This window comes from Anarhichas minor, unplaced genomic scaffold (genome assembly GCF_050575085.1).
Source record: "Anarhichas minor isolate MPS153535 unplaced genomic scaffold, ASM5057508v1 ptg000007l, whole genome shotgun sequence".
Lineage (NCBI taxonomy): Eukaryota > Metazoa > Chordata > Actinopteri > Perciformes > Anarhichadidae > Anarhichas > Anarhichas minor.
In genome coordinates, this window is record NW_027466453.1 from 10588102 (window position 1) to 10612214 (window position 24113).

The 24113-nt window shown below is 42.2% G+C and overlaps 3 protein-coding genes across 8 annotated transcripts; 1 reads left to right on the forward strand and 2 right to left on the reverse strand.

The window, feature by feature from the left end:
- Positions 1–583: 583 nt before the first annotated feature.
- Positions 584–10012, reverse strand: slc4a1a (solute carrier family 4 member 1a (Diego blood group)). Of its 3 annotated transcripts, none has more exons than XM_076085734.1 (21): positions 9859–10012; positions 8903–8971; positions 8633–8688; positions 7410–7522; positions 7069–7115; positions 6811–6976; positions 6565–6700; positions 6401–6470; positions 6269–6311; positions 5996–6180; positions 5667–5874; positions 4927–5130; positions 4664–4812; positions 4380–4574; positions 4034–4279; positions 3848–3937; positions 2838–3004; positions 2515–2756; positions 2249–2418; positions 1641–1814; positions 584–1538 (listed from the first exon to the last, which is right to left on the reverse strand). In XM_076085734.1, the coding sequence occupies exons 2-21, from the start codon at positions 8924–8926 to the stop codon at positions 1461–1463; spliced, it is 2763 nt and encodes a 920-aa protein (XP_075941849.1). In that variant the 5' UTR covers positions 8927–8971; positions 9859–10012; the 3' UTR covers positions 584–1460. The 3 variants fall into 3 exon arrangements, with proteins under 3 accessions (XP_075941849.1, XP_075941851.1, XP_075941850.1); XM_076085736.1 differs by lacking the exon at positions 9859–10012 and adding an exon at positions 9224–9257; XM_076085735.1 differs by lacking the exon at positions 9859–10012 and adding an exon at positions 9156–9231.
- A 3132-nt stretch (positions 10013–13144) lies between these two features.
- LOC142944695 (uncharacterized) lies at positions 13145–23291 on the forward strand. 3 transcript variants are annotated; one of them, XM_076085753.1, is made up of 5 exons: positions 13145–17584; positions 18195–18875; positions 19210–19920; positions 20018–20665; positions 21936–23291. In XM_076085753.1, exons 1-5 carry the CDS (start codon positions 17560–17562, stop codon positions 22667–22669), a joined length of 2799 nt encoding a protein of 932 aa, XP_075941868.1. In that variant the 5' UTR covers positions 13145–17559; the 3' UTR covers positions 22670–23291. The 3 variants fall into 3 exon arrangements, with proteins under 3 accessions (XP_075941868.1, XP_075941867.1, XP_075941869.1); XM_076085752.1 differs by lacking the exon at positions 13145–17584 and having other exon boundaries at positions 17941–18875; XM_076085754.1 differs by lacking the exon at positions 13145–17584 and having other exon boundaries at positions 18459–18837.
- On the reverse strand, positions 13934–21182 carry LOC142944697 (migration and invasion enhancer 1-like). Of its 2 annotated transcripts, XM_076085756.1 has the most exons (4): positions 15672–16627; positions 15385–15482; positions 15131–15207; positions 13934–14908 (listed from the first exon to the last, which is right to left on the reverse strand). In XM_076085756.1, exons 1-4 carry the CDS (start codon positions 15698–15700, stop codon positions 14825–14827), a joined length of 288 nt encoding a protein of 95 aa, XP_075941871.1. In that variant the 5' UTR covers positions 15701–16627; the 3' UTR covers positions 13934–14824. The 2 variants fall into 2 exon arrangements, with proteins under 2 accessions (XP_075941871.1, XP_075941873.1); XM_076085758.1 differs by lacking the exons at positions 15385–15482; positions 15672–16627 and adding an exon at positions 20902–21182.
- Positions 23292–24113: the final 822 nt, after the last annotated feature.

The following is a 24113-nucleotide window of genomic DNA, read 5'->3' on the forward strand; positions in this document are numbered from 1 at the left end:
CGGTGAGCAGAATGATTTAACATTTTTAACAGTTTTAAAAAGTTTTGAAATATTTCATAATGTAATTTCTGTCTCTATTGATCTATATGATTATTTCTTTAATAATGCCGTATCTATTTATATCTTTGGCTCTTTGAGTATATCTGACACATTTTGATGTATTATTGGGATGTTTTAAGGATGTTTATGATTTAACCTTCTCGGTTAGTTTTTTTAATGCTGAATCTAGACTTGATCACATCTGATTTAAATAAAAGATAATTAAAAAAATGTACATCTGAGTTTTCTTGTCCATGAACATTCATTTCTTATTTCAGGATAAAAGTATTTACAGCCATGTCTATGGTGTTTTCCAAGTAGGAGTTTTGAGAAAGTGGAGTTTACTGGATAAACTTGAACGCAGCATGTAGCTGAGTGGCAGGCCCATAGAAATAAAATATCTATTCTGTCTCTATGGGCCGGCCTCTTGGTCCAAGTGAACACCCCACTCCTGCTAATTGGAGGATGAAATGATATAAGGGAGGTCTGAAGTAATGTGAACTATTGTAATTCCCAATGCATTAATAAAAAAAAGCACTCAATGGATGTTTTTATTTTTAATAAAGTGAAAATTCATCCAATCCAATCAAGCATGTACAGTGTTTCAAGCACACAAACACATGAACAGCCATAATAAGACACATTTACAAATACGGTTTCCCCTGATTATATCATCAGAACAACAATCAGCTCAAACGATTATACCTCATCATCAATTATCTACCTATTACTGCTCATCCCATTATATAATTGAAAGCAATTACACACTTAAAATTAGATGTAAGTGCATAACACATATTTCTATACACATCAGATATATCAAATAAGGCAAACTCAAGTAACACAATTTAAAACATTTTTTTGGAATAGGCTACTGTATGGGACAAAGGCTGGTGTTCAATCATATTCAAATTCACGACTTTTGTTTGTGTGTGTGTGTGTGTGTGTGTGTGTAAATAGAGTGTGAATAGATCAGATTTGCTTTACTTAAATAGCAAACATTAAGTTAGGTTGAATCATATTATTATAACATGGGCAGATTTACAATACGGCAGCACTGGTAGTCACTTAAAAGCTATGCTGTAGTTATGCACTAAAAGAAAAAAAAGGATATTATAAATTGATTTACCTCAGGTCTTAAGGGAAAATACTTTGCATTCAAAGAAATCAAATGTTTTTTCCTGGCTCATAAGATAACTCTATTGTTAAGTCTAACGTATGAATTCTAGAAAGGTATTTTTCCTTTGGAGATAAATAATAATAACAGAACAGAAAAGTTTCAAAACTATAATTGTTGTTAATAAAGTCATTAACAATTTTAAAAGCACCTGATATTAAATGTTCATATAATTACTGTCAGTCAAGCATTGAGTGCATTTGAAAGTTTCACTGTGAATGAAACATTAATGATACGGTGTTGTTTATGGCAGTGGGGACTCATCGTACACATCCACCCCAGGTTCCTCCTCAAACGTCACTTTGCCATCATCTGCATCCAGCTGCAACACAAACACATCCAGTTGCAACAGTGAACCCTACACCTCAAACAACCCGATACTGTGTGCCTGAGATTGTAATAAATTATGCATGCAGGTACTTACGCATTTCATTTCCGTGGCAGAGAAGAGCGTGCCGGTCATGAAAATGCGCAGAGGGATGGTGAGGATGAGAACAAAAGGCAGCGCCAGAGAGAAGGGACTACTCTTCACCACCCACAGGACACCCAGGCACATGAGCTGGATCAGAGTGAAGAGATGCATCCGCCATGTCTTCACCTGCACAAATGTCAGCAGACGAGAGCGTTAACAGGGGAACACGAAGCCAAAGAAATGTGTAAATGCTAATTTACGTTAGGATGATTTACAGGCAGATTGTCATGGGCTAAAGAATGCTGAATTATAAGTGTAACAGTCTTGTGCGTGGAAGGATTGGGTTTCAAGGAGTCAGGGGGGCCCTGGGCCAGAGCCTTTGTTCGAAGTGACTGTCTGGTTGGAAAGCTAAACAACTGCAAAGACACACAAAATGACCTAAAAAAGACTCATAATCATGAAGATAAGCTTAATATTCAAACTCTATATGCAAACTATTGTGTATATCTGTTTTAGTCTTTACAGCAATATAGTGCACAACTACTTGCAGATATATGAAACTGCATTTTCAGACATAAGGCTCTTCCACATCTTGGAATGTATTTGAGGAGGCTGCGTACCTTGGTGGCGTAGGCATCAGCGGGATGGTATTTCTTTGGTGTGATCAGCAGAAGCATCCTGTCCCACATCTGGATTCCACTCAGAGAGGTGATACCCATGTAGAGGAAGATACCGAACAAGGCTGTCATAGGAATCATCTTCAGAAGAGGCTCCATGAAAATAGAAGCACCTGGAATCCATAGAAAGTGAATGATTGTTAAAGGAAAATGCTAGTTTAACCTTAGCCTGCTGTGTCTGCACCGGCACTGTAGATGGCAGCACCTACCAACCATGATGGCCACAAGGATGCCACTGATCCTCTGCTCGAGCACCTTCTCGATCTCTGGTTTCGGGCCCTTGCTCATGACGGTGAGAGCATTGGCGTGGGTGACGGATCGCACAGTGGCAGCGCTCAGCCAGGGCACCCCGAAGAAAGAGGAGAGGCCCCCCATGGTGACCAGGATGAGCAGATCGAAATGAAAACCGGACCCCTTCACCATCTTCCTTTCAGGTTTGCTCACAATCAGCCTGACAATCAGACAACAACAGAAAATCATTAGCTTCACATGATGTTGCAGACTGAATGCCATTATTCAGTGTGTCACTCACGTCGTAATCTGGGACTCCAGGAAGATGAGGATGAAGACTAGCAGTGCTGGTACACAGCTGGCGGCCATCATCCAGGTGGGGAAGGGCTTCTTCTCTCCCATGGGGTTGATGAACCAGCCTCTGACTTTGGGGTTGGTCACCTGAATGCCTTTTGGCACAACCAGTTTCTACAAGAGGAGAGGATGCTTTTCATTCAGCTCATTTACCACCAAGAGACCACAGAAAGATAAATAAGCGTAGAAATGTTCTGCATCAATACTAAAATTACTTTCTGAACATACTTTGAGTTTAGTCACATTTCAGAGGGACAGAACTTTAAGAAGACTGTAACCAGGAACATGAACTTTACTCTTACAGGTAAGAACGTGCATTTTACAAATATTTTTAGACAGACATGCCAATAAATTCCTCGTAAACACTTTGATTAGTAGAGTCAAATGAATGTAGGCGATTAGAACATTTTTATTTTCCAGTGTGTCCTGGATTATATCACATCAATCCACAAGGTATGTTATGTTATCCATAGTCAAGATCTGGACACCGATGTATATTATGTGAAACGCAAGGAATACCACAATCCACCGTTTTCTTAAATATGAACGACTTAAGGTTCAAGTTTATTTGTCATCAATTATAAAAAAGTATAGGCTCATATGGAATTTTGGTTGTTCAGGAAAAGGGCCTAAAAATAACCCAAACATCTATCGTGTATGAGTGCATCATAAACTTGAGTGCAAAAGGTATTTTTGTTAAGATAAAAAAAGTAAAACATTTGAAGGAAATCAGATCTTTTGAAATAGAAGACCTACCAGGCCCCGAGGTGGAAATTACCATTTTTGACTGTAATGACATCTTAAATGTGCCATCTTAATAGTTACACTTCTTTATTTTGTCAATTGCCTTCGCTGTAGCTGCAAAACATTTTGCACATGATGTGAGGCTTATGATTTTTGTTGTTGTTTGTTAGATCGTATTTAAGATGACTCAACTCACCACGACGCAACTCTTACCTGGGTGTAAGCATCCTCAATGCAAATGTCCACAGCAATCATGATGAAAATAGCAATGGGGACACCAAAGTCTCCGATCAAACGCCGGATCTAGTGAGACAGCAGGGTACACCATGGTCAAAGTCACAGAACCTACAACGTCTTTTCAAAACGTCACAATCTCTGGACATAGAAAGTTGATCTTACCGGGCCGGGGAAGTAGTGACCATTCTTGAAATGGCGGAGGAAGTACGCAATGAAGAAGCAACCGAACATCAGGCACATAGACAGCAAGGCAGTGTTGGGGTAGGCCCTTTCAATCTCCCTCTCGTGTAAGGTGATGTTGCCTTCGTGATCGACCACATGGTGCTCTTCGGTGACCGGGTGGAAGGGGTTGTCCATCGAGATGTTCAGATGATCGTAGTTCAGAATCAGAGGGTGGGTTTTGAAGATCTGAGCAAAAGGAGATGAGAAGTCAGAGGAAGCAAAATGAGACACAACACATGAGGCGATCGCGGGGAAATGGTGTCGGAAGAGGATGAGGTGAGGAAACCTTGATGAGTTTACTGAACGTCTCATAGATGAAGATGAGAGAGATGAGGATGGAGAAGATTTCCTGAGTGAAGCGGGAGATGAATCTGACCAGGAAGCTGCCTTCCACGGCCACGATGATGACCACGATCACTATCAGCCACATCCCCACCCAGATACGGCCCACGATGTACTCAATGTTCTGGGCCTTGCAGAACTAGTATGGAATGAAGAAAGCAAAATAGATGATAATGAAGAAAAAAATAGCTAATGAAAGATTGATTTCAGGAGACGACTCATACGTACAGAGTAAAAAGCTTCCTCAAACACCAGCAGAGGTCCAGAGAAGCCGATGATGAGGACCGGCTGAGCGGCGATGAGACAGAAGATGACACCCTGGATGCTGGTGGAGACCATGAGCTCTGACACGCCCATCAATTTTTCTGTTTTGTCAGCTAGAGTCAGACATCAGAGAGAATTAATAATACTATTAAAGAGTCAGTTAACTACTGCAAAATAATTGAGCCTCAGAAATCAGACACATCTCTCTATCCGGGTCTCTCTTTTACCCAGAAGCCCTCCAAAAGTGATGGCTGGGGACAGGGCAGCGAAGTAGATGAAGATGACGGCAGCGAGGACCTGAGGGTTCAGAGCATCGGTGTAGTCGCTGATGTAGTGGCGGTAACGGCGCTTCAGGTCCTTCACCATCCCACCGAAGGGATAGCCTGTACGGGCCAGAGGGTCCTCCCGAGGCTCCTCTGGAGGTTTCTCCACTGGACAAACAAATCCGACTGACATTAATAGTGATGACACTAAATCTGCCTTTTTTTCTTTTTCTTGTTGTGGAAGTGTTTTCCTAATGTCTCCAGCAAAGGCTTCATTTGTCTGTTTGTCCAGTTCAATGTTTTATATGCACAGGTGAATACAATTTAAAGGTGCTATATGTACCAATGGTACAGCTAATATTCTCAAAATTTAGACCACATTTCCCACAAAACCTTGTTGGTTCCTTTTGCAAGAAAAATGTGCCCCCCCTCCCTCTAACCCCTGTTACTCAGGTCTCCTCTCTATCATGTACCTGAAGTGGATACAATATTTTTGTTATCTACTTATTTTAGCAATTACTGGGGAAAAAAACATCACCCTCATTCTTTTTAATGCCTTGTGTCATGTCATGTGTAAGGAACAAAGGGTTGGGACTAATGTAAAAATTGTATTGCAGTTAAAAGGTGTGCAGTTAGGCAACAGTTGTTGTGAAGAAATGAAAATGTGTAGAGGAATAGTCTGACATTTTGGGAACTATGCTGACCTTTGACCCTCTCACCAAAGGCAAGACGGGTGTCGATGGGACGGAGTCTCTCACGCAGCATCTTCTTCTGGAAATTGATGATTGGCTCAAGCATTTCCTTGTCTTGGATCTCAGTGGGAGGGATCACAATGCTGCAGTCCATGAAGTCAGCGATGGCGTTGGTCAGATCTTTGTCATTCTGGGCCAAGAAGGCCTCCAGACAAAACACCTGTGAGAGCAGAAAGCGTTTACTCAGCTGCACCAAACAAACAAAAAATGCTAATGTTCTAAAAGGCTACTAGCTGCTGAGTAATTATTTTCCTCTCTCACTACTCTCTCTTCTCTCTCACCCAGTCGGCCATCAGAGCACCCATGGCACGGCCACTTTCACTGTAGTCTACCCCGGTCTGGCTGGGGCCCACCAGCACGAAGACGAAGCGAACAGGGACAGGAGACTCCAGGGAGGAGTTCATCACCACAGAGTCACTTAACCTCACAAAGGCCGTCACAGGTTTCTCCAGGGTTTCCAGGACACCTGTCGAAAAAACACTCTCTTTTAGCCATATCTGCTCCAAGAACCACACGTGGAGACACATAACTCCATCTGAATTACATGAACGTACCTGAGAGGACAATTGAGGCCTCCACATTGTCAGAGGTGTCTCTCTGCAAGAATAATGTTATGTCAATAAATTAATATGATATTGATGATTGACTAAATGATAAAACGGTGTAAAAAAAACCTAAATGTGTACCTTCTTGGATACAGAAAAGGTCTGCATCTCAATGTCTCCAGAGGCAGTAATCATAGGCCCCTCGGACTGACTGGAAGGACAAATAAAAGGAGAATAAAGTGTATGCTGCGAACATTTTTATGAATCACATCTTGTAGAAATAAATAGTGGCTCCGTGGGGTTACCTGCGTCTCATGAGGAGCGCTCTCAGCAGGCCGTCCCGATCACTGGCGCGAATCTCATCCTTGTCCAGCAGCTCATCAGCCACCTTCTCAGCTATGGTAGATAGACTGTTGGCATTCAGGTCGAGGATGACGGCACCTGAGTACATTTGAGGTTCTTTTAATTGTCAAATTCATCACATTAAAACAAGTTTGATTTTATCCTATTGTATGCATAGATTTCCGTTTCATCAGAGTCTCCAAATGCACCTGTGCTCATGGCCTTGCGGAGCTGGATGAGGCTCTTGAAGGTGAGATGGGAGACATGAGAATGACCCCATTTTCCGGTGGCGGGGTTAAGGTTCTCCTCGTAGCCCACCCAGCGGCCAGTCTCCTGCCAGACGTTACCCTGGAGCTCATTCAGCTCCACATAGGCCTGTGGTAAGGCAATGTGGTTAGTTAATAAACACACCGCTGGATAATGTTGATTTACATTAATGAAGGTAAATATGAACAATGACGACTAACTTGAGCATCCCCTCTTGTGGTGGCATTGGTGTTCCGGTTCAGATAAGCTGAAATAAAGAAGTTTGTGGAGAAGTATTTTTACTGAAGTCAAAGTAGTAAACTGTCAACTACAAGTAAAAGTCATACATTTAAAACCTGATTTACGTAAAAGTTAGTAATTTGCAACGCTGAAAATAAAAAGTAAAAGAGTACAAAGTACAATATTTGCCTCTAAGATGTAGTGGCGTAGAGATGGAGTACAAGTACCTTGAATTTGAACTTCAGTAAATGTACGTGAAAGGGGATTTGTGTACAGATATAAGACATTGCCAACAGCTGCGTGGCCTGTGAGTGTAACCTACCCTCTGAATCACTGGGGATGTAGATGGCCGCCATAGTTGGCTCATTCTCCTCCACCTGCTCTTCCTGCCTCCCCCCCTCCAGGTCATAGATGCCGCTCTGGCCCGGTGGAGTCCTGGTGGTGTGGAGAAACAGAAACATCAATGTAGACTAACGATGAGCACGAGTGCTTCTCATCAATATACCCCCTAAAGTCTCACCTGGGAAAGGACATTTTGGAAAATGCACTTCCATAATTGTGTCTCTAAGTTAAATGGACTTTAAAGCATGTAATTGTTGATAGCAAATGGCTTAACATCCACCAGGTTGGGGTCTCAGTTAATACTGAACAAGTTCTCCATAGCTGTGAAATTCAGCTGTTAGTGCTATTCTGTTGTTGCCACAAGAGGGCAAGACTGCTCAACATATTTCTTATCATTCACTGCTTGGATTTCCGGGTTTTAGGTCCTGAGTTTATGCTCTCAGGAATGTTTACCATTTACCAAACTCTCCCTTGAGTATAAAGCCCCTGCTGCTGCTTTTACATCAGGGGGAAGTTATTAACCCCTTACGACATTTTTTAAAATAATCTTTCATGTCAACCTTCATTTATTGAGTTTTTTTGGCCACTTGGGGGCAGTGCAAACAAGATTTAGGTTATTATGGTGAACGTGTTGGCAGTTAACACTTATCTATTTACTATTAACAGTTAGCTATCTACACACTCAGCTGACACTATAGCTTTCATTTTAATTTGTATTTCGGGTCATCTGATATTCACTCTTTTTTACCTCTGGTTTGGTCTCAACCAACTCCTGAACCCTGAGGGAAATATCTGACTCTTTAGCTGTTACGTGCACCACCACGTTCATGAGCTAGTTTGTTTAGTGCTGGGAAATGGATTTATTAGAGCTTTTTCACTTAAAAAAATCAAAACATCAAAGTTACAGTTTATAAAACTAAAACAACGAGCCAAAAGAGGCTAAGATGCTCCACAGAGCTCGGGAGAACTGATTCTCTGTGGGTTCACCACTACATGAGACCCCTTTTACACAAAGTCATATAACCTCTTGATGGGAGGGACTATCTTTTGGGTGGTACACATCTTGAAAGCACTGCCTGACATGCACAGTGAGACCCAACACCTTTGTCTTACCAGGAACAGGATGCAGCACATTTATAGTACATGTACATAAAGTGTAAAGTACTGCTGAAACAGAGAGGCCAAATGAGAGGAATGACTCACAGTCTCACTGGAGTGGGAAAGGCTGAGTCATTGTCTTCATAGGACATGTCACTGCCCTAGACGAGAGGATAGTAGTAGAAGAATGAATGAAAGGAAGTTGGATGAGAATAGAACGCTAAAAGGGAAACGAATATTGCTGCTTAGATTTATTGAACACATCAAACTCCATAGTCTCCTCCTCTGTGATATATATAAAATTGTAACAACTGTTATGCTAAGTGTTGTACTGACTCTTTACACTCTTTGATGTTAAAGGAAATCAAGACAAACCTCAAAACTGAAATGGTTTTCCATTGATGTTTTTCAGATGTTGATCTCTCAGGTACTTTTATGCATTCCCTAAGACAAAAAAACAACAATTAACAATCATTTAAAAAAACAAGTAACCCAACCAATGACTCAGCGGTGACCATTAAAGTAAATGGTACTGGTGATTTGTGAGTCAGGTGCATCTACAGCATCCAAAGCAGATACTTTGTGATTAACTTCTATGATATTATTTTATCAATCATGATAAAAGTACCATTGTTCTTTTGTCAAATTGGCTCAGCCACTACAGAGACCAATAAGGCCTGCTTTGACGAGGATTACCTCCATCTACCACTCAGGACAGATAGTCAGCCAGCCGTTGAGAATGAGACCTTCGTTATGGTTTAAATAGAAGACGCACATAGCCTTATCTTTGGGTTACGCCCTTCTTCAACCAGACACCCCTGTTCCCCGAAAAGTACAGCGAAAAACGTTAAATGCTGCTACTGTAACAGCAAGTCCCACAAAAACGGTTACATTTAGACAGGAATACTCACAATACACAACCATTTAACATTGTTTGCTGTTTTTAACGGATTGAATTTCAATTTCACAAACTGAACAAGCCCTGTTTTTTTTTGCTGTTGAAAATATTTCTCAGCAGTTTAGCACAAAGCCAGATTAGGTGGATGTAATATTTGTACAACAAATTATAAAAGTCCAAAGATGATAATCCCACTTGACATTGCCCTCAAATTAGTTAAAAGTGCTTGAATTGTCTTTACAGAAAACGTCTTGGTTAGTAAATATTCTCCAAGAAAATAATTTCATTTGAACTCCCGCCCTTATCTTACATGAATGACAGGAACATTAAAGGTTAGAATATTTCCTCTCCTCTCAAGGTACATTCAGATAGACATCCAGTTTGACCCCACAAAGTGTGCCAGACCCCTGTCCAGAGGAGGCCACACCCTTACCTGCATGCAGGTGCTCCCACCTGGTCTCCAGCACTGGAAACAGAACGATCTCTGCTCTGTCAGCCTTGGCGAGTCCGGTGATAAACTGACCCAGGACAAACGAAAAAGACGAGTGCAGAGAGAGAATGCGAGCAGCGGGAACACCCATATGAAACTACGTAGACCCTAAGAAGCGCTGTACCCCTCAACCCCTCTGGGTGGGAGAGATAAGGCCTGTCGGCCCTATCGGCCAGGGACACCTTGGGTCAGGGATATCCCAACCCTAGTTTGCCCGCTCCGCCCTCCCAGCATGAACCAGTCTGAGCCTGTACAGTCATCAAAGAGAAACCTGTTCGGACCAGCAGGCCTCATCCGGTCTGAGGGGCACACATGGGGCAAAGAGGGCACAGTATCCACATACAGCATCAAGAGGACATCACCTTAGTACGTCATGTTGTGTACGTACTGGGGATTCCCCGGGGGGGGGGGGGGGGGGGGGGGGACCCAACTGTTTTTCATTGCAGCCATCAATGAAAGATGGCATTAACCTAAAGTAGTTGTGTGTGTACTAATAAAAAATATCCTGCTTAATCTTCCCTATAAAATTAAGGTAAATCTTTGCATCACATTATTATGTAGATCAAACAAACCTAGTCTTTGTATGAAGACTAAATATTATATTATAAATATAAAGATAAATATTTTTCTGTAAGTAAAAGACACATTTGCAAGTAAAGTCAAAAGGGTCAGGGTTGCAAAACCAGGATTTCACAATGATTTTTAAACCACACTTAAGAAGTTGTTGCTACAGTGCTCATCATTTCAGTGGTAAAGTGGTTGAGGCATCCATCTTTGGCACCCAAACTTTGATTCATGACAGGTTATACTGCCAGTAAAATGTCATCCACCGACTCATGGCTGAGTTAGATTGTGAAAGACCTGATGTCATCCACTCAGTACTGAATGTGTTACTCATGGCTTACTTCTTCCACCGGCTCCTTCCACTTCACAATTATACTGGAACAGATAAAATAAAACATTGTTACATAAATTCATCTTGTTATGGGAAAAAAATTACAATTTATTTTGTTTTGAACAAATGCAGATTAACTTCAAAGTAGATATTTTCATATGGTAAAGATACAAACGTATTTTCTTTATTGTTAATATCACTGATTTAATCTTGCTACAGCTTTTCAGTGAGGGGTCACTGATAATCTCAAATGTCTTTTTGAGGACTTGTTCAGTATCAAACTGTGCAAGAGATCTTTATGTTTGGCCATAAATAGCAAACAAATTGGCAAAACACACCTTGCACCGGTTCTTGTCCTTTTCACAAGTGGATGTGAACAAGTAAGAAAATGAAAAAGTAAAATACTTTCAATTGAACCGGTATAAAACATGAGGGAGTTTCAGGCAGCAGTGGCGGTTATATAACCTCATTCTGTCCTCAATACGATTTGATGCCATTAAGCAGCATGAGCAAGAGAATACAACAATAATCACAATAGCAATAAAAGGAGACAGACTTTCCTTAAATGATAGCCATCTTCTTTTCACGTCACATTAATTACATAACTGATTATGTTTCGAGAAGACACAAGTTCATATTTTTGCTAAAATGGTTGTCTCTGACGGTAGTTTATTGGGTAGTCCTTGTATGATGTATGATGAGATTTAGGATTATCTCTCAAGGTCTCCGACAGACAAAAGCCTCTATCCTGTCTGTGAAATAACAGATTTCAGCCTCCGATCTCGACAAAGACCATGTGCCTGTTTGTAAAATGCATGTAGTCTTATGTATTTCACAGCTATAGGCTATCGGGTGATTTAACATGAACAAGTCCGTTGTGTGGAGATCTCGTTCAAGTCACGTGGCATTCGATAAGAATAAGACGGTTCATTGTCACAACGGGGGAAACCCTTTTGTCATCTCTGGCAGATGATACTTTCCGGGTAAGTCTGAGTCACGGGTTCGATGTCAAGACGAGAAAAGGTAACGCTTGACTTCATAAGTCCTGAAACTAATAAGGAATGCAGGAAGGAATTGACATGTTAACGTTGTTTGTTAGGGATGCTTTCCTTGACGACATAAAGTAATCACAGGAAAGATGCGCCGTCCGATTAAAAAAAAGAAAGCGGCACAGTTTACTTCGGATGAATGAAAAGTCAGGGGATCAAAGAGACTACAGTGGAAATACATACAAACACATGACAATGGGGCCCCCAGCTGAAGACTCAGGCCTGTTATCACCACTGTGTAGAAGCTATCAGCTGCATCCATGTGTCTCAACATACAGCATACAGACACTCCCAGTCGTCAAAGCGACATTTTCTACCTGACAGAAATGTTCATAATCTGTAGTCTGAATGCATTATTTGTGGAAAGTAAAGCAGACAATAGCAAATTGAGCTAAAAAGAGTTTGAAATTTAGTTTTAAAAATGTCTAAAAGAACAGACAATATAATGTGTTGGGTTCCTCATAACAATCTAGTTTAAAAGGGGATTAACATGAAGCATCTATAACATAAACACCAGGCATGTGGGTGAAATGTGATTTTGACTATTATGAAAAAAGGAAACCTAAGAGACTGAAATACATCATGTAGCTGATTACGGTAACGCTGAGGGGTCATATTTAAAATGCCATTGTCGAACAATGTCAAAACACCATGTTCATATGGCTATAGAGCGAATATAACAAGCGTTTCCTCATTCACTGCAAGTTTTATTGTTGTACAATATTGAATAACAGTAGATTTAATGTGGCTTTTTTTTCACAGCGATCAACACAAATTTAAAATACGAAACACATGTTTTGCGTAACCCTTTAATAGGAGGTTTTAAAAGTCACATAATTACACAACTGTCCATTTTCAAAGCTCTAATTGGCACACTAAGTGAGGCAGCAGAGACCGGCTCTATCAGTGCTAGAACAAGCAGGCCGGTGTGAGTTATCACTGAGGGCCAGAGCCGGCACCAGTGACCCACCTCATCACAGTGGGCGACACTAAACTATCCTTCAACAAGAACAACATGCAGTGTGGGTCATTGTGGCTTTACTTCAACTAAACCAGCGACACTATTATTCAAACTTTTTCTAGACTCGTACTGTATAACTGCTGTTATTGACCAGTGCTTCTCATTTTCTTTATTCCTAGATGTCATTTTTTGTGCTCAATGGTCACCGACCTTCGGTCTAGAAAAAAATGACATACATTAATTTGAGAATTTTCTCAGTTCAGGTTATATTTATACTTTTGTTGGCTAAACAGGTAAAATTACAACTTTAGTGGTTCATCATGTTTGTTGCGCAAAATATGAATATACGGTCCGAGTTTCAACAGAACGGAATTAAATTGAGTAAAACTATTATTTAATTTATACAAAACAACTTGTGGCAGAAGGTATTTTGAGAACACCCTCCAGCTTTGCTGTGGTTTTTCAGACTGCTGCATACACGTCTTCAGTTGAATCATGTGCCTTATTTTTGTTTTCAGTTTTTGTTCTTTGAGTTTGGGGGAGGCCAGAGGCTAAATACTGAGTTTGGGAGTGTGTCGACATTGGCGCCCCTTAGTGTAACTAACGTGGCACAAACAAATACATCGTTTAACTCTTGCTCTACATAACCAGGATTTTTTTAAATTGCTATGCCACTAAATGTAAGAAAGCATAACAAATGAGTCTCACTGAAATGGTCATTCAATATTTTTTGTTAAATAATCCTCAGAGAGCGACTTAAATGTGCTTTTTTTTGGGGTCTGAATTGTCCCTTGTGTGTTGGTGAGAGAGGAACTTAAACATAACACTGTTTATGTTCAGCGTTACTCGACCAACTGTTGCCACACGGGCCGCTAACATAACAGAGACACTGTGTTCAACTTGTGGACTAAAATAATTGGCAGTTGCTGGCCAACATCATCAAGAGACTCAACCTGTTAACCAACAAAGAGAAGGCTAATTATAGAGCACTTAACAAAAGATTCTTACACAATAACTTTAGTGAATCTGTATAGAATCATAGTACAATACGGTCAAATGAAAGAAAAAGACACCTTTGACGTCATAAAAGAATGACAACAGCAGCACATTAACAACTATTACAGTATGTTTATTTAAAGTCGAAAAGTTTTGAGTGAACATTGAGATGATTTGAAAATGAGCAGACATCTAATTAAGCGTGAGCTGACAGGCCAGTGGGTGGTGGTCTTCAGAAGCACTGGTGATGATCGCTCTAGTCCCCGACAGTTAAAAATACAGAAGCTTTTCATAAAAAATAAATAAAAAAAAAGTAGAAAAAACCCCAGACAGAAGTTTTAAAATATTCCAATTTGAAATGGAGAGACAAAGACACTATTGCAAGCTTAATTTTGCATAGACAGACCACACATTGCTTTACCATCCATAACCCTTACAGTAATGTTTCAAATATTCATCATATCCTGGAACCGATTATTCATCAAAGAGCTGTGCAGAGGCAGAAACAAGAGGCTCTCTTCAAAAAAAAAAAAAAATAACAGCATCTACTTTGCATGACTCTGTGCATCATTGCATCATTCTGTGGAAACCGGTATCTGCATGTGAGAGCAGCAACAAACAAAAGAATTAGGCAGTTAGAGAAATATGAGGCAAAGAGGGTGCAGGAAGAGTGAACTCCCTTCATTCCTTCTGCGACATCTTCTCCCCATCTCAGCTCCTATGACAAGGCCCTTCCAGGAATGGATTCATCATACTGTAACCTTTAAGCTTTTAGGCTACAGTAATCATTAACAGCCTGGAGCACCACAACGAGAACAGAGAGGGGGAGCGAGACGTCTGGCGACAGAAGCTACTGGCCGGAGTGCATCTCTGTTGGCTTTGTATAAAGCAAGGTGTTACCCCAGCCTGGTTTCAGCAGGGTTGGGGGGGGTAGACCAGAGGTGGCGTTGGTAGTTCACAGCTGCACTCGCCTGTCTTGATGGTGCAGGACTAGGGGGGGGGGGGGGTTTACATGATGACGCAGGGTGCACGGCTTTTGGTGATCTTCGTTACAGGTTTGCCATCGTGGGAGTTCTGAATTTCAGCCAAGACCTGTGTGGCAGGAGAGAAAAACATAAACAGCAGAGTGTTATTATCGTAATTTAACGGCATTGAAAAAATGTTTTAAAAACAAGCTCCTCAAACCAAATCTTTCAGATTAATTTAGTAGTGTAGTTGACAAAACACTCAAGTAAAAGTACAATAAGCTCTCACCTGAACTTAAGTACAGTACTTAAGTGCACATACTTTACATGAACGGGTCTGTTTACTCACGTCATCCTCTTTTGGGAACCCCCCCAGCTCGAGCTTGGAGAAGATCAGCTGCCCGTTGAGTTCAATCTCAAAGCTGCCTGCAACATGACAAGGCAATAAGATAACGTCACCCTTCACGCCCCTTGGATTGAGCTTTACCCTGAATAACACACGCGCGCGCCTTCACATTAAAGATAGTGATCAGTCACAAATAAATGGACATCATTAAGTTATCCTGCTCTCTCGGCTGAAATCACGTTATGAGATATACTCGCCTTGTCTTCCCACGGAGCCAGACACCTCCGCATCGGGAAAGTCACGCTTGACCATGCTGTACAGCTCCCGATAGCGGGGTTCATAACCTCACTTACCGCTGCGAGGGGGGGAAAAACGACCGCAACGTTACTTTAAAAAGCAGAAAACCTCTTGTTTCTGTGAGCTAATGATGCTAATAGCTAATGTGTAGTAATAGCCGTCTCTTCGGGAGGATTAACGGCCACAAACAGACGCAGGTTAGCTTAAAACGTACACAAGAAAGGGATGTGATAAAAGATGTAGTTACCAGTACTCGACTTTAACTGTCAACCCCATTGTTGCTGTGTTTTCCTCGGCTGGCTGTCTCAACGGTACAAAGCTGTGTATGGACCGGCGTGATCGCTGCTTTTGTAACACGGAGCCGGGCGGCGGGGCGGGGTTTAACCCGGAACCAAATAAAGGGAGGCGATTTAATTTACAGTGTAAAGGAATTCATGCTGGGATTTTTAATGTAACATCAGCTGAGGATAATGCTTCACTTCAGACGTATTTATTGTACTTTTTACTCTACTGCATTTGCTAGTAATGTTTCAGATAAGGAAAACAACACACGATAAGCTTATAAATGCAACACATTGTTAAAATGAATCAAGTGGCTCCTGACCTTTTTGGCTTGTGATCTCTTACAAATAAAATGTATTTGTAGTTGAGGCCCTTTTGATAACTTCCAGGTGTCTATGAGAGCCAAATGAAGGTAAAATCACCTATTTCACAGCAAACAAATGAATATAAATGTTTGTAGTAGAACGTTTTCTTCCTCCCTCCCTCATCAATCATCTCATGGGCCCTCAGATGTATCTTGAGACCCTCTGGAGGGGCCCCACATCTTAAATTGGGAACCACTGGACTAAACTAGCTCGAACCTCCAGTAGCTACAACAGATACAATCTGCCTATATGTTAATGCATCAGTGTCTGGCTGATTAATTGGCTGATAGGATGTTTTGCAAACTGTCGTTATCGGTGGTCTAATAGTGACCGATGACACATCATCGTTTTGCGTCGAGGCTCCATACACGTAATGACGGCCATGTTTACTGAAAATAACTGTGTGTGATTAACTCCTGATACTAATTCTAACAACTGTTAAAGACCCCATGAAATGAAACTTGTCGTGTTACCAAACTAATAATGTCAGATATGATATTATATCAGTCACAGGGGACATTTATTTACTTCGATACTTGTGGTACATTTTGTTGATATATAGTCTATAATATTACTTCGGTAGGATTTTAAATGCAGATATGTAAATGTAAAATGTCATGTTGTCATATTTAAGCTGACATAGTTCAGAGACGGTAGCCATACTACAATGTAAAAATACTCTTGCTTCGAATATGTAACCCAAAAGTATGTAATTATATAAAATATAATAATAATAAATATAATATATATAAATAAAGTAAAAGTACTTTTAATGCAGATAAATGTGCCCCTGTTACTGTTACAGGATTGCATATCATGTTTTACTCTTGCGGTTGGTCGAGGTAGAGCTAAATTGAACTATTTTATACACTATTGGATATTCTGGTGGTTTAATCTACAACAGCTAATCCTATTTTATGTTTTTTTGTGTAAAATCTTAATCTGTAAATAGTATTTTAACTATAGAAGTCAAATATTTCCATTTGGACTGTAGGGTAGTCGAAGATATGCCTCAAATTGATACATAAGTACAGTACGTGATTAAATTGGATCTCGCAAAAGCTCAGTTATCATTATTCACCAGAACGAACGACTGTTTTTAAGTCCTGCTTATATTTACAGTCCTGTATCTTGATTATTTCTTTCCACATGCAATGATTGTAAATTCACTTGATAACACTGTGATTGTACAGAACCCTGTACTATCTGTCTGGGTTTGGTAAATGATAAATGCTGCACAGACTCTTGTGTTTCTGTTCTGTGGACTGTCGACCTGCTGCTGGGAGGTGTGGTTCACTGCATGTGTGACTGATCACTCATCACAGACAACCTTCAGACTCATAAACACATAAAACACAAACTTCTGCGACAGTATCACTCCTTCAACGGGAAGCTTTGTCCACATTTTTCACAGAGAACACAGAAACACGGACGTGAAATAAGAATAACTGTTTGTTTTAAAGTCTTCCTGCCTTTAGAGAATGTGACATGGCAACCAGCAGACTGTCAGCATGTAAGTTTGAATTCTTGATGTTCTTGATAATAACCGTATCACATGCATTATCACGGTTGACTTTTATTTTTAAACTACTTAGTAATAGTTATGTAGTCGGTACAAGTGTCATATATTAAATGTCTTCTTAATATTTGATCTATTTGAACTTTTTTTTATCTCGACTCTTATCTTGTTATTTTTTGTGCATTTTAATTTCAGCAATTAGCCTAGAAATAATGACATTTCTATATCATTGTCAAAGTGTGATATGATTTAAGATGTAATGATTTGAACTCGAAAGATATTTAACTTACTATCATAATAAACAGAAAGAAAATCAGCAAACATTTGAGAGGCTTGAAAAGAATGACTGTGAAGTGATTGATCGATTATCAAAATAGTTGGCGCTAAATTTTCAGTCAAATATATTCAAACTCAAAGTTATTTAATTAACTAACAAAAGAGAAAGAAACCAGCAAATATTCAAATTTAATAAGATGACTTTTTTTTGCTTTAAAATGCTGAATTTCCTGTGAAGTGACAAATGGATTAATTGACTCCATCAATCCATTTGATTTTAGCTTTAATATGAATCTTTTCCGTGCTTTCATTTCCGTTTCTGTGTCAGGGGACGGCGGCTGTGCGTCACAGTTAAAGATTATCCTCCTCGGTGGCAGAAACTGTGGAAAGAGCTCTGTGGGGAACCTAATCCTGGGCAAAGAGGAGTTTGTCACCAAAGAGAGGACCTCGTGCTCCAGGAGACTGGCTGCGGTGGCCGGCCGGTGGCTCACGGTGGTGGACACTCCCGGCTGGTGGTGCGACTTCAGCTCCCAGGATACATCTGAGCTGGTGAAGAGGGAGATCGTAAGCAGCGTCTCCCTGTGCGCACCAGGCCCGCATGTATTTCTGATCACAATCAAGGCGAGCTCGGGCTTCTCAGAGAAGCGTCGGAGGGCCGTGGAGGAGCACGTGGCCCTGCTGGGCGAGAGGGTGTGGAGTCACTGCATGGTCGTCTTCGCCTCCGCTGATGGGGCCAAACGCACAGGAGCCGAGGAGCTCGTACAGAGGGGGGGAGAGGCCCTCCGCTGGCTCAGTGGGAAGTGCGGTCAGAGGTGTCACAGCGTTATCTCGGGCGATGACACCGAAGTCACCGAGCTGCTGGAGAAGATACAGAAAGTTGTCGCGGGAAACGGAGTGTTCGAAATGCAGGAAAGCGTTTTGCAGGCGACTGCGGAGGAGAAGAGGAGAGTGGAGGAGAGGGCTCGGCAGAGGTTTTTGAGAATGAAGGAACACAGATCTCTCATGAGAGGCGAGTTCATCATTATCTTTGAAATGTTTCGTTACACGTTAAAGTCTAAAAAACGTTTGAAGCAAATAGCTTTGTTTAAGGAATATGCATTTTGGGAAACTGGCACATTTTACACACTTTATGCTGAGCTAAGCTAACTTACTCATGTTGAACTGACATATATGAGAGTGGCATTGATCATCTAACGCTCTACAAGAAAGAGAACAAGTGCATTTCCCCAAATGTTGAACTATTCCTGTAACCGAGTGGTTTCTTCACTTTCAAATCATTAAACCGCTGCTACCTAGAAATGGATTCAACATAGAAGTCTGAAAAAACCGCTTCATTCTTTCAGAGAGTTTGCGGCCCGTAAGTTATCTCCGGATTGTGTTGGTGGGAGCGAAGGGTTCTGGGAAAAGCTCCACTCTGAACACAATCCTGAGCAGAGAGAGCGGCCAGCGAGCGAGGAGAACGTCCCGGTGTCTGGCTGGAAAAGGAGTGGTGTTTGGGAGACAGGTGACCGTGGTGGACACACCGGGCTGGTGGATGAACTACTTCTGTGGCGAGAGTCCCGTCTTTGACCGGAGGGAGCTGGTGCTCGGTTCGTCCCTCTGCCCTCCGGGGCCTCACGTCTTCCTGCTGGTGATCCGTGTGGACAGAGCCTTCACCGAAACCTACAGGAGGGCAGCGGAGGAGCACCTCCGGCTGATCGGCGAACACATCTGGAGTCGCGTCATCGTGCTGTTCAGTTTCGGGGACTGGCTCGGGGGCACGACCACCGAGCAGTGCATCGAGAGCGAGGGAGAGCCTCTGCGGTGGCTCGTTGAGAGATGCGGCAACAGGTATCACGTCCTGAACAACAAGACGAAAGGCGATGGGTTTCAAGTCCGAGAGCTGATTGGGAAGATTGAGGAAATGTTGGCCGGCTGCAACGGCTGCCGGCATCATGGAATAGAGAGGGAAGTGGTGGAAGAGTTGGAGGGGGAGATGAGGGGAGAGGAGGAGAGAGCCAAGGAGAGACTGATGAGGAAGGAGAAACAAAGGAAGACGGCGAGGTCTCGGCTGGGTGAGTTAGTTAAGATGGTGTTTTTCTGCTTTGATTTTTTGGACACAATTCACCCAGAAAGAGTTTGTCTGATGTGTGAAACTGCTTTTTCCGACAGAGAAGCTCGACCCTATTACGGAACTGAGAATAGTGCTGATTGGCGGCAGGAAAACAGGTAAGAGCTCATGTGGGGACACCATCCTGGGCAGACAGTGCTTCCACACAGAAACCCAAACCGCTTCCTGCTCCGAAAAACGAGCCACAATCAGCGGCAAGACGGTGGCAGTGCTGGACACGCCGGGCTGCTTCTCCGTGACCTCTGACCTCCCCCACGCGGCGTCCAGCGTCATCCTCCTGGTCGTCAACGTGAGCTCCTCCTTCGACGCTGACCGCGCGGAGGCCACGGAGAAACAGCTGGAGGCGGGAGGAGGCCAGATGTGGAGCAGAGCTGCGGTCCTGTTCAGCCACGGCGATTGGCTGGGCGACACGAGCATCGAGCAGCGCATCGAGAGTGAAGGGGAGCCGCTGCAGAGGCTCGTCGAGAGGTGCGGGAACAGATATCACGTCTTGGATAACAAACACCGGGGGGAGGGCGCTCAGGTTAACGACCTGATCGACATGATCGAGGAGACGCTGGTGGAAGACAGGCTGGCTATTCTTCACAGAGGGGATCACATGTGGATACGGGATCCTTTGCGAGATGTGACGCTGTGTGAAAAAGATCTAAAGATGATCACGAGGTGCAGGCGTCAGCTGTCCCATGACCGTAAGTAAATATGATGCACTGATGTTTCTTTCCCCCGCGATAGATTGAGGCAGTTTACTCTGGATTGTTGTTTGTAATTGTTTGGTTACAATGAGACAATTAACAGGACAGAAATAAGAACATGATCGATTATAAATGTCACTAGTTTTGTTACCACTGGGGAAGTCTGGAAACTGGAGGAGGACTCACGTTTATAAGAGAAATTTTCTGGAGGTAAAGGTCAAGATCAGACTTACAGGTTGGCAGCAGGAAGGCAGTCTGAACACTCACACCGGTGAGCCGGAACTGGTCACAACGCAGCAGGAACGGGAACAGAATCAGGTACAACAGGTCCACATGGCTGCAACACAAAGGCATGAACAACACTGACAATCTAGCAGGGAAGGAGTGGGCCTGAACAGGTGAGCTGGTGACAGGTGGGAGAGTCTGAGGCCATGAGGATGGAGGGAGAATAGCAATCCATGGGGCTGAAGGGAGGGACAGAGAGGCAGAATGGGAAAAGGCAGACGTGACCCCCCCCCCCCCTCCCCACGTATTATTATGTTAATCTGTAATAGATATATGCTGTTGACGATGGGTCACAAGTAGACGTGACTTAAAGAGGACACGTCGTGCTCGTTTTCAGGTTCATTCTTGTATTTCGGGTTTCCACTAGAGCATGTCACATGTTTTAATGATCACGTGACACATTATTTTCATCACACTGTGTTTTGAATCGACCTGTATTCACCCTCTGTGTCTCTTTAAGCCCTTTTTAAACAAACACTTAAATATTTGTTTCATTTGTTCCCTCAGATTTAGATTAAGAGTTCTGACAAAATGTGTATTGTGGCAGGATACAATTTTTGAATGTATTAAATGTGAGGTTAAATAAATAAAAATATGACTATAAATAACATTTACTATAAATAAAATACAACACATATTTAAAAAAACGTTTTTCAAAATGGAGAACGGGAAGGCTAAATAAAAAAAGCAGCCTATTAAACATGTAGTAATGTCCTGCAAAGTATGAAAGAATACGCATTATGCAAAACAGCATATGAGGAAGCAACGCATACAAAAATCTATAATAAGAAAAGTCATATCAGGTGTAACGCGGGGAGGGATGACATCTAAACTGGTTTGAGGTGTTAACAGTGAGGTAGTATCTGTAACAGGGAGATAAGCAGATTTATATCTTAGGACGGGTGGAGACAGTTATTAAAGAATTAGTTGGAATTTTTACAGCTCACATGAAATCCATCTGCCTTTATTATCTCCTTTACAGTGACTGCATCAGCCAATCCCACCACTCAAACATCTCTAAACCGCTCAGGAGGCCCTGGAAGTCAGATAGTGGCACTACCAGCAGGAAGAACAGCACCGACTGGACTCAACATCCTGGAGAGAGACCGCTTCCTGTCCTGTTTAGCCTCTATGCTCTCTGGTGAAGCAGCACCCAGGTGGACCGTGAATCTGCCCGTCTGGCTCCCGACTGATGATCTTCACCTGAGACTGAACGGTGCACGCCGTCTGTTCTCGTCCACGCATCCAACAGTGCTTCTGGTTGTGCCTCAAACACAACACAGGATGGTTGTGGAGGAAAATGGCCTCGGCGTGCATTCGCTCTGCCAGCCCGCGCTGAGAGGGCGGACTCTCAGGAGGCTCAGTGAGGCCGGAGGTCTGCAGGCGCTGATCGACCAGTGGGACGACAGCAGCCTGGAGGAGCTGGAAGCCTTCATTGACTCGTACTTTGAGATGATTTGGGAGCAAACTATGGGGTCATTTCAGGAACCTGTCCGTCCCACCGCAGAGCAGGAGGCTGTCGTTGAGGAGGAGGCCGGACAGCAGGAGGTGCTCTCATCCATCGACAGGAAGCTTTCAAAGCTGGAGCTCCTTGAGGAGATCAGGATGGATCTGGCTGAACTGAGGAGGAGTCTGGAGAACAGCTGGAGGGCCATACAGGAAGTCAGAGGAAAAAGTAAACAGGACGATGATCATGTTGATACCAAGATGGAGTAAATCGTTATCTCATATCGTCAACATTGATCTATGTGTTTTTCTATGAAGTAAAAAATAAATTTTTAAATTGACTGAAGGAGTTACAATTCTGTTATGACACGTTTGACTGATTTATTATATTCATCCACCAGGGGGAGCTGTTGCACAAGAGTAGGTTGTTATGTGGCTGCTGAAACATAAAATGTTCAGCAGTGATGAAAGAAGTACTCAAATCTTTCAGTACTCAGCCTCACTAGGGACAGTTTTGGCTTTTTAATTTAATTTTTTTATCATTGCGGCTGTGTTGAATCATATGGCGTACATTTTGGCAAAGGTGTGAGTTTTTTTTTTTAAATGATTTACTTGGAAGTTCAGTCTCAGCTCCTGTAATAAACTGTGTGGCCAAAATACAGACACTCAGACCCTTAAGGACAAAATGTCCCCATTAAAAACACAATGTTTGATCCCACAACCATTACAGTATAAAATCATGCATTCTGTTATATCAGGCTGTCAATCTAGAGCCCCGTCCTTTAAATTGTATTTTTTACTATTGAGCTATTTTATCATGTTTGCCCTTTGGGGCAAATACATGCTACGTTTATGGTTCCCTGCACAAAAAAATAAAATGCATCAAAATCAATGTTGTTGCTAATCATTGACATATTCCAGACTGTAAAGAAATAGAAATTGAAAAATAATATGAATATGTAATATTTTTCCGGCAGTTTTTTGACGCAGACATTTTGATCCTCTGAGGACATCAGAGACATACACTATATGGCCAAAAGTATAGTGGGCACTTACAATACTCCATATGTGGTTATTAAACATTAATCTGCTGACCTCCATTCTTCTGGTTTCAGGCTCACATGATGTTGGGGATTTGCTCCCATTGAGTTCAAAAGCATTAGAGCAATGAGGTCTGGCGGACCACAACACCTTCATCCCAGAGGTGTTGTATAGGGTTGAGGTCAGCGCTCCGTTCAGGCCAGTCAGGTAAAATCTGTACAACATCTGTCCTACTCATCAACTTCCTCTTTAGGCTCAGACTCCCTAACAAAAGTTAGAAACCTCAGGATGAGTAACAGAGGAGGAATCCTGCTTCCAATACAAACATGCAAGTGATGAAATAATAACAGTAAAATTACAACATTAAGGGTAGATTGTGAACATACATGAAGAACCTGGAGCCAGGAAGATATGGAGGAACCTGCTGCTACTGCCAAAGCATGAAGGGCCTGAGACACATGATGTCCTCTCTACCAAGAAGACCTGGAAAGAGTACACACACACACACACACACACACACACACACACACACACACACACACACACACACACACACACACACACACACATAATGGAACAAAAATGAGATTATTAATTTAAAGACCAAGGTGTGGTTTCTTTAACCACATTACAACTACTGGAAACAGTAGCCTCTAGTATGTGATGAGGGCTA

Bases quoted from the DNA above. Each gene is read 5' to 3' on its own strand.
- slc4a1a (XM_076085734.1), bottom strand. From the start codon at position 8,926: ATGGAAAACCATTTCAGTTTTGAG. The intron at 6,181-6,268 runs GTACGTTCATGT...TTTTTTCGACAG, and splicing joins GGCCTCAATTGTCCTCTCAG to GTGTCCTGGAAACCCTGGAG. The intron at 4,813-4,926 runs GTAAAAGAGAGA...GTCTGACTCTAG, and splicing joins CACTTTTGGAGGGCTTCTGG to CTGACAAAACAGAAAAATTG.
- LOC142944695 (XM_076085752.1), top strand. From the start codon at position 18,155: ATGAATCTTTTCCGTGCTTTCATTTCCGTTTCTGTGTCAGGGGACGGC. The intron at 19,921-20,017 runs GTGAGTTAGTTA...TTTTTCCGACAG, and splicing joins GACGGCGAGGTCTCGGCTGG to AGAAGCTCGACCCTATTACG. The intron at 20,666-21,935 runs GTAAGTAAATAT...TCTCCTTTACAG, and splicing joins GCGTCAGCTGTCCCATGACC to TGACTGCATCAGCCAATCCC.
- LOC142944697 (XM_076085758.1), bottom strand. From the start codon at position 21,022: ATGCCTTTGTGTTGCAGCCATGTGGACCTGTTGTACCTGATTCTGTTC. The intron at 15,208-20,901 runs GTAAGTCTGATC...GTCATGTTGCAG, and splicing joins TGCCTTCCTGCTGCCAACCT to GCAGCTTTGAGATTGAACTC. The intron at 14,909-15,130 runs GTGAGTAAACAG...CCTGCCACACAG, and splicing joins GGTTCCCAAAAGAGGATGAC to GTCTTGGCTGAAATTCAGAA.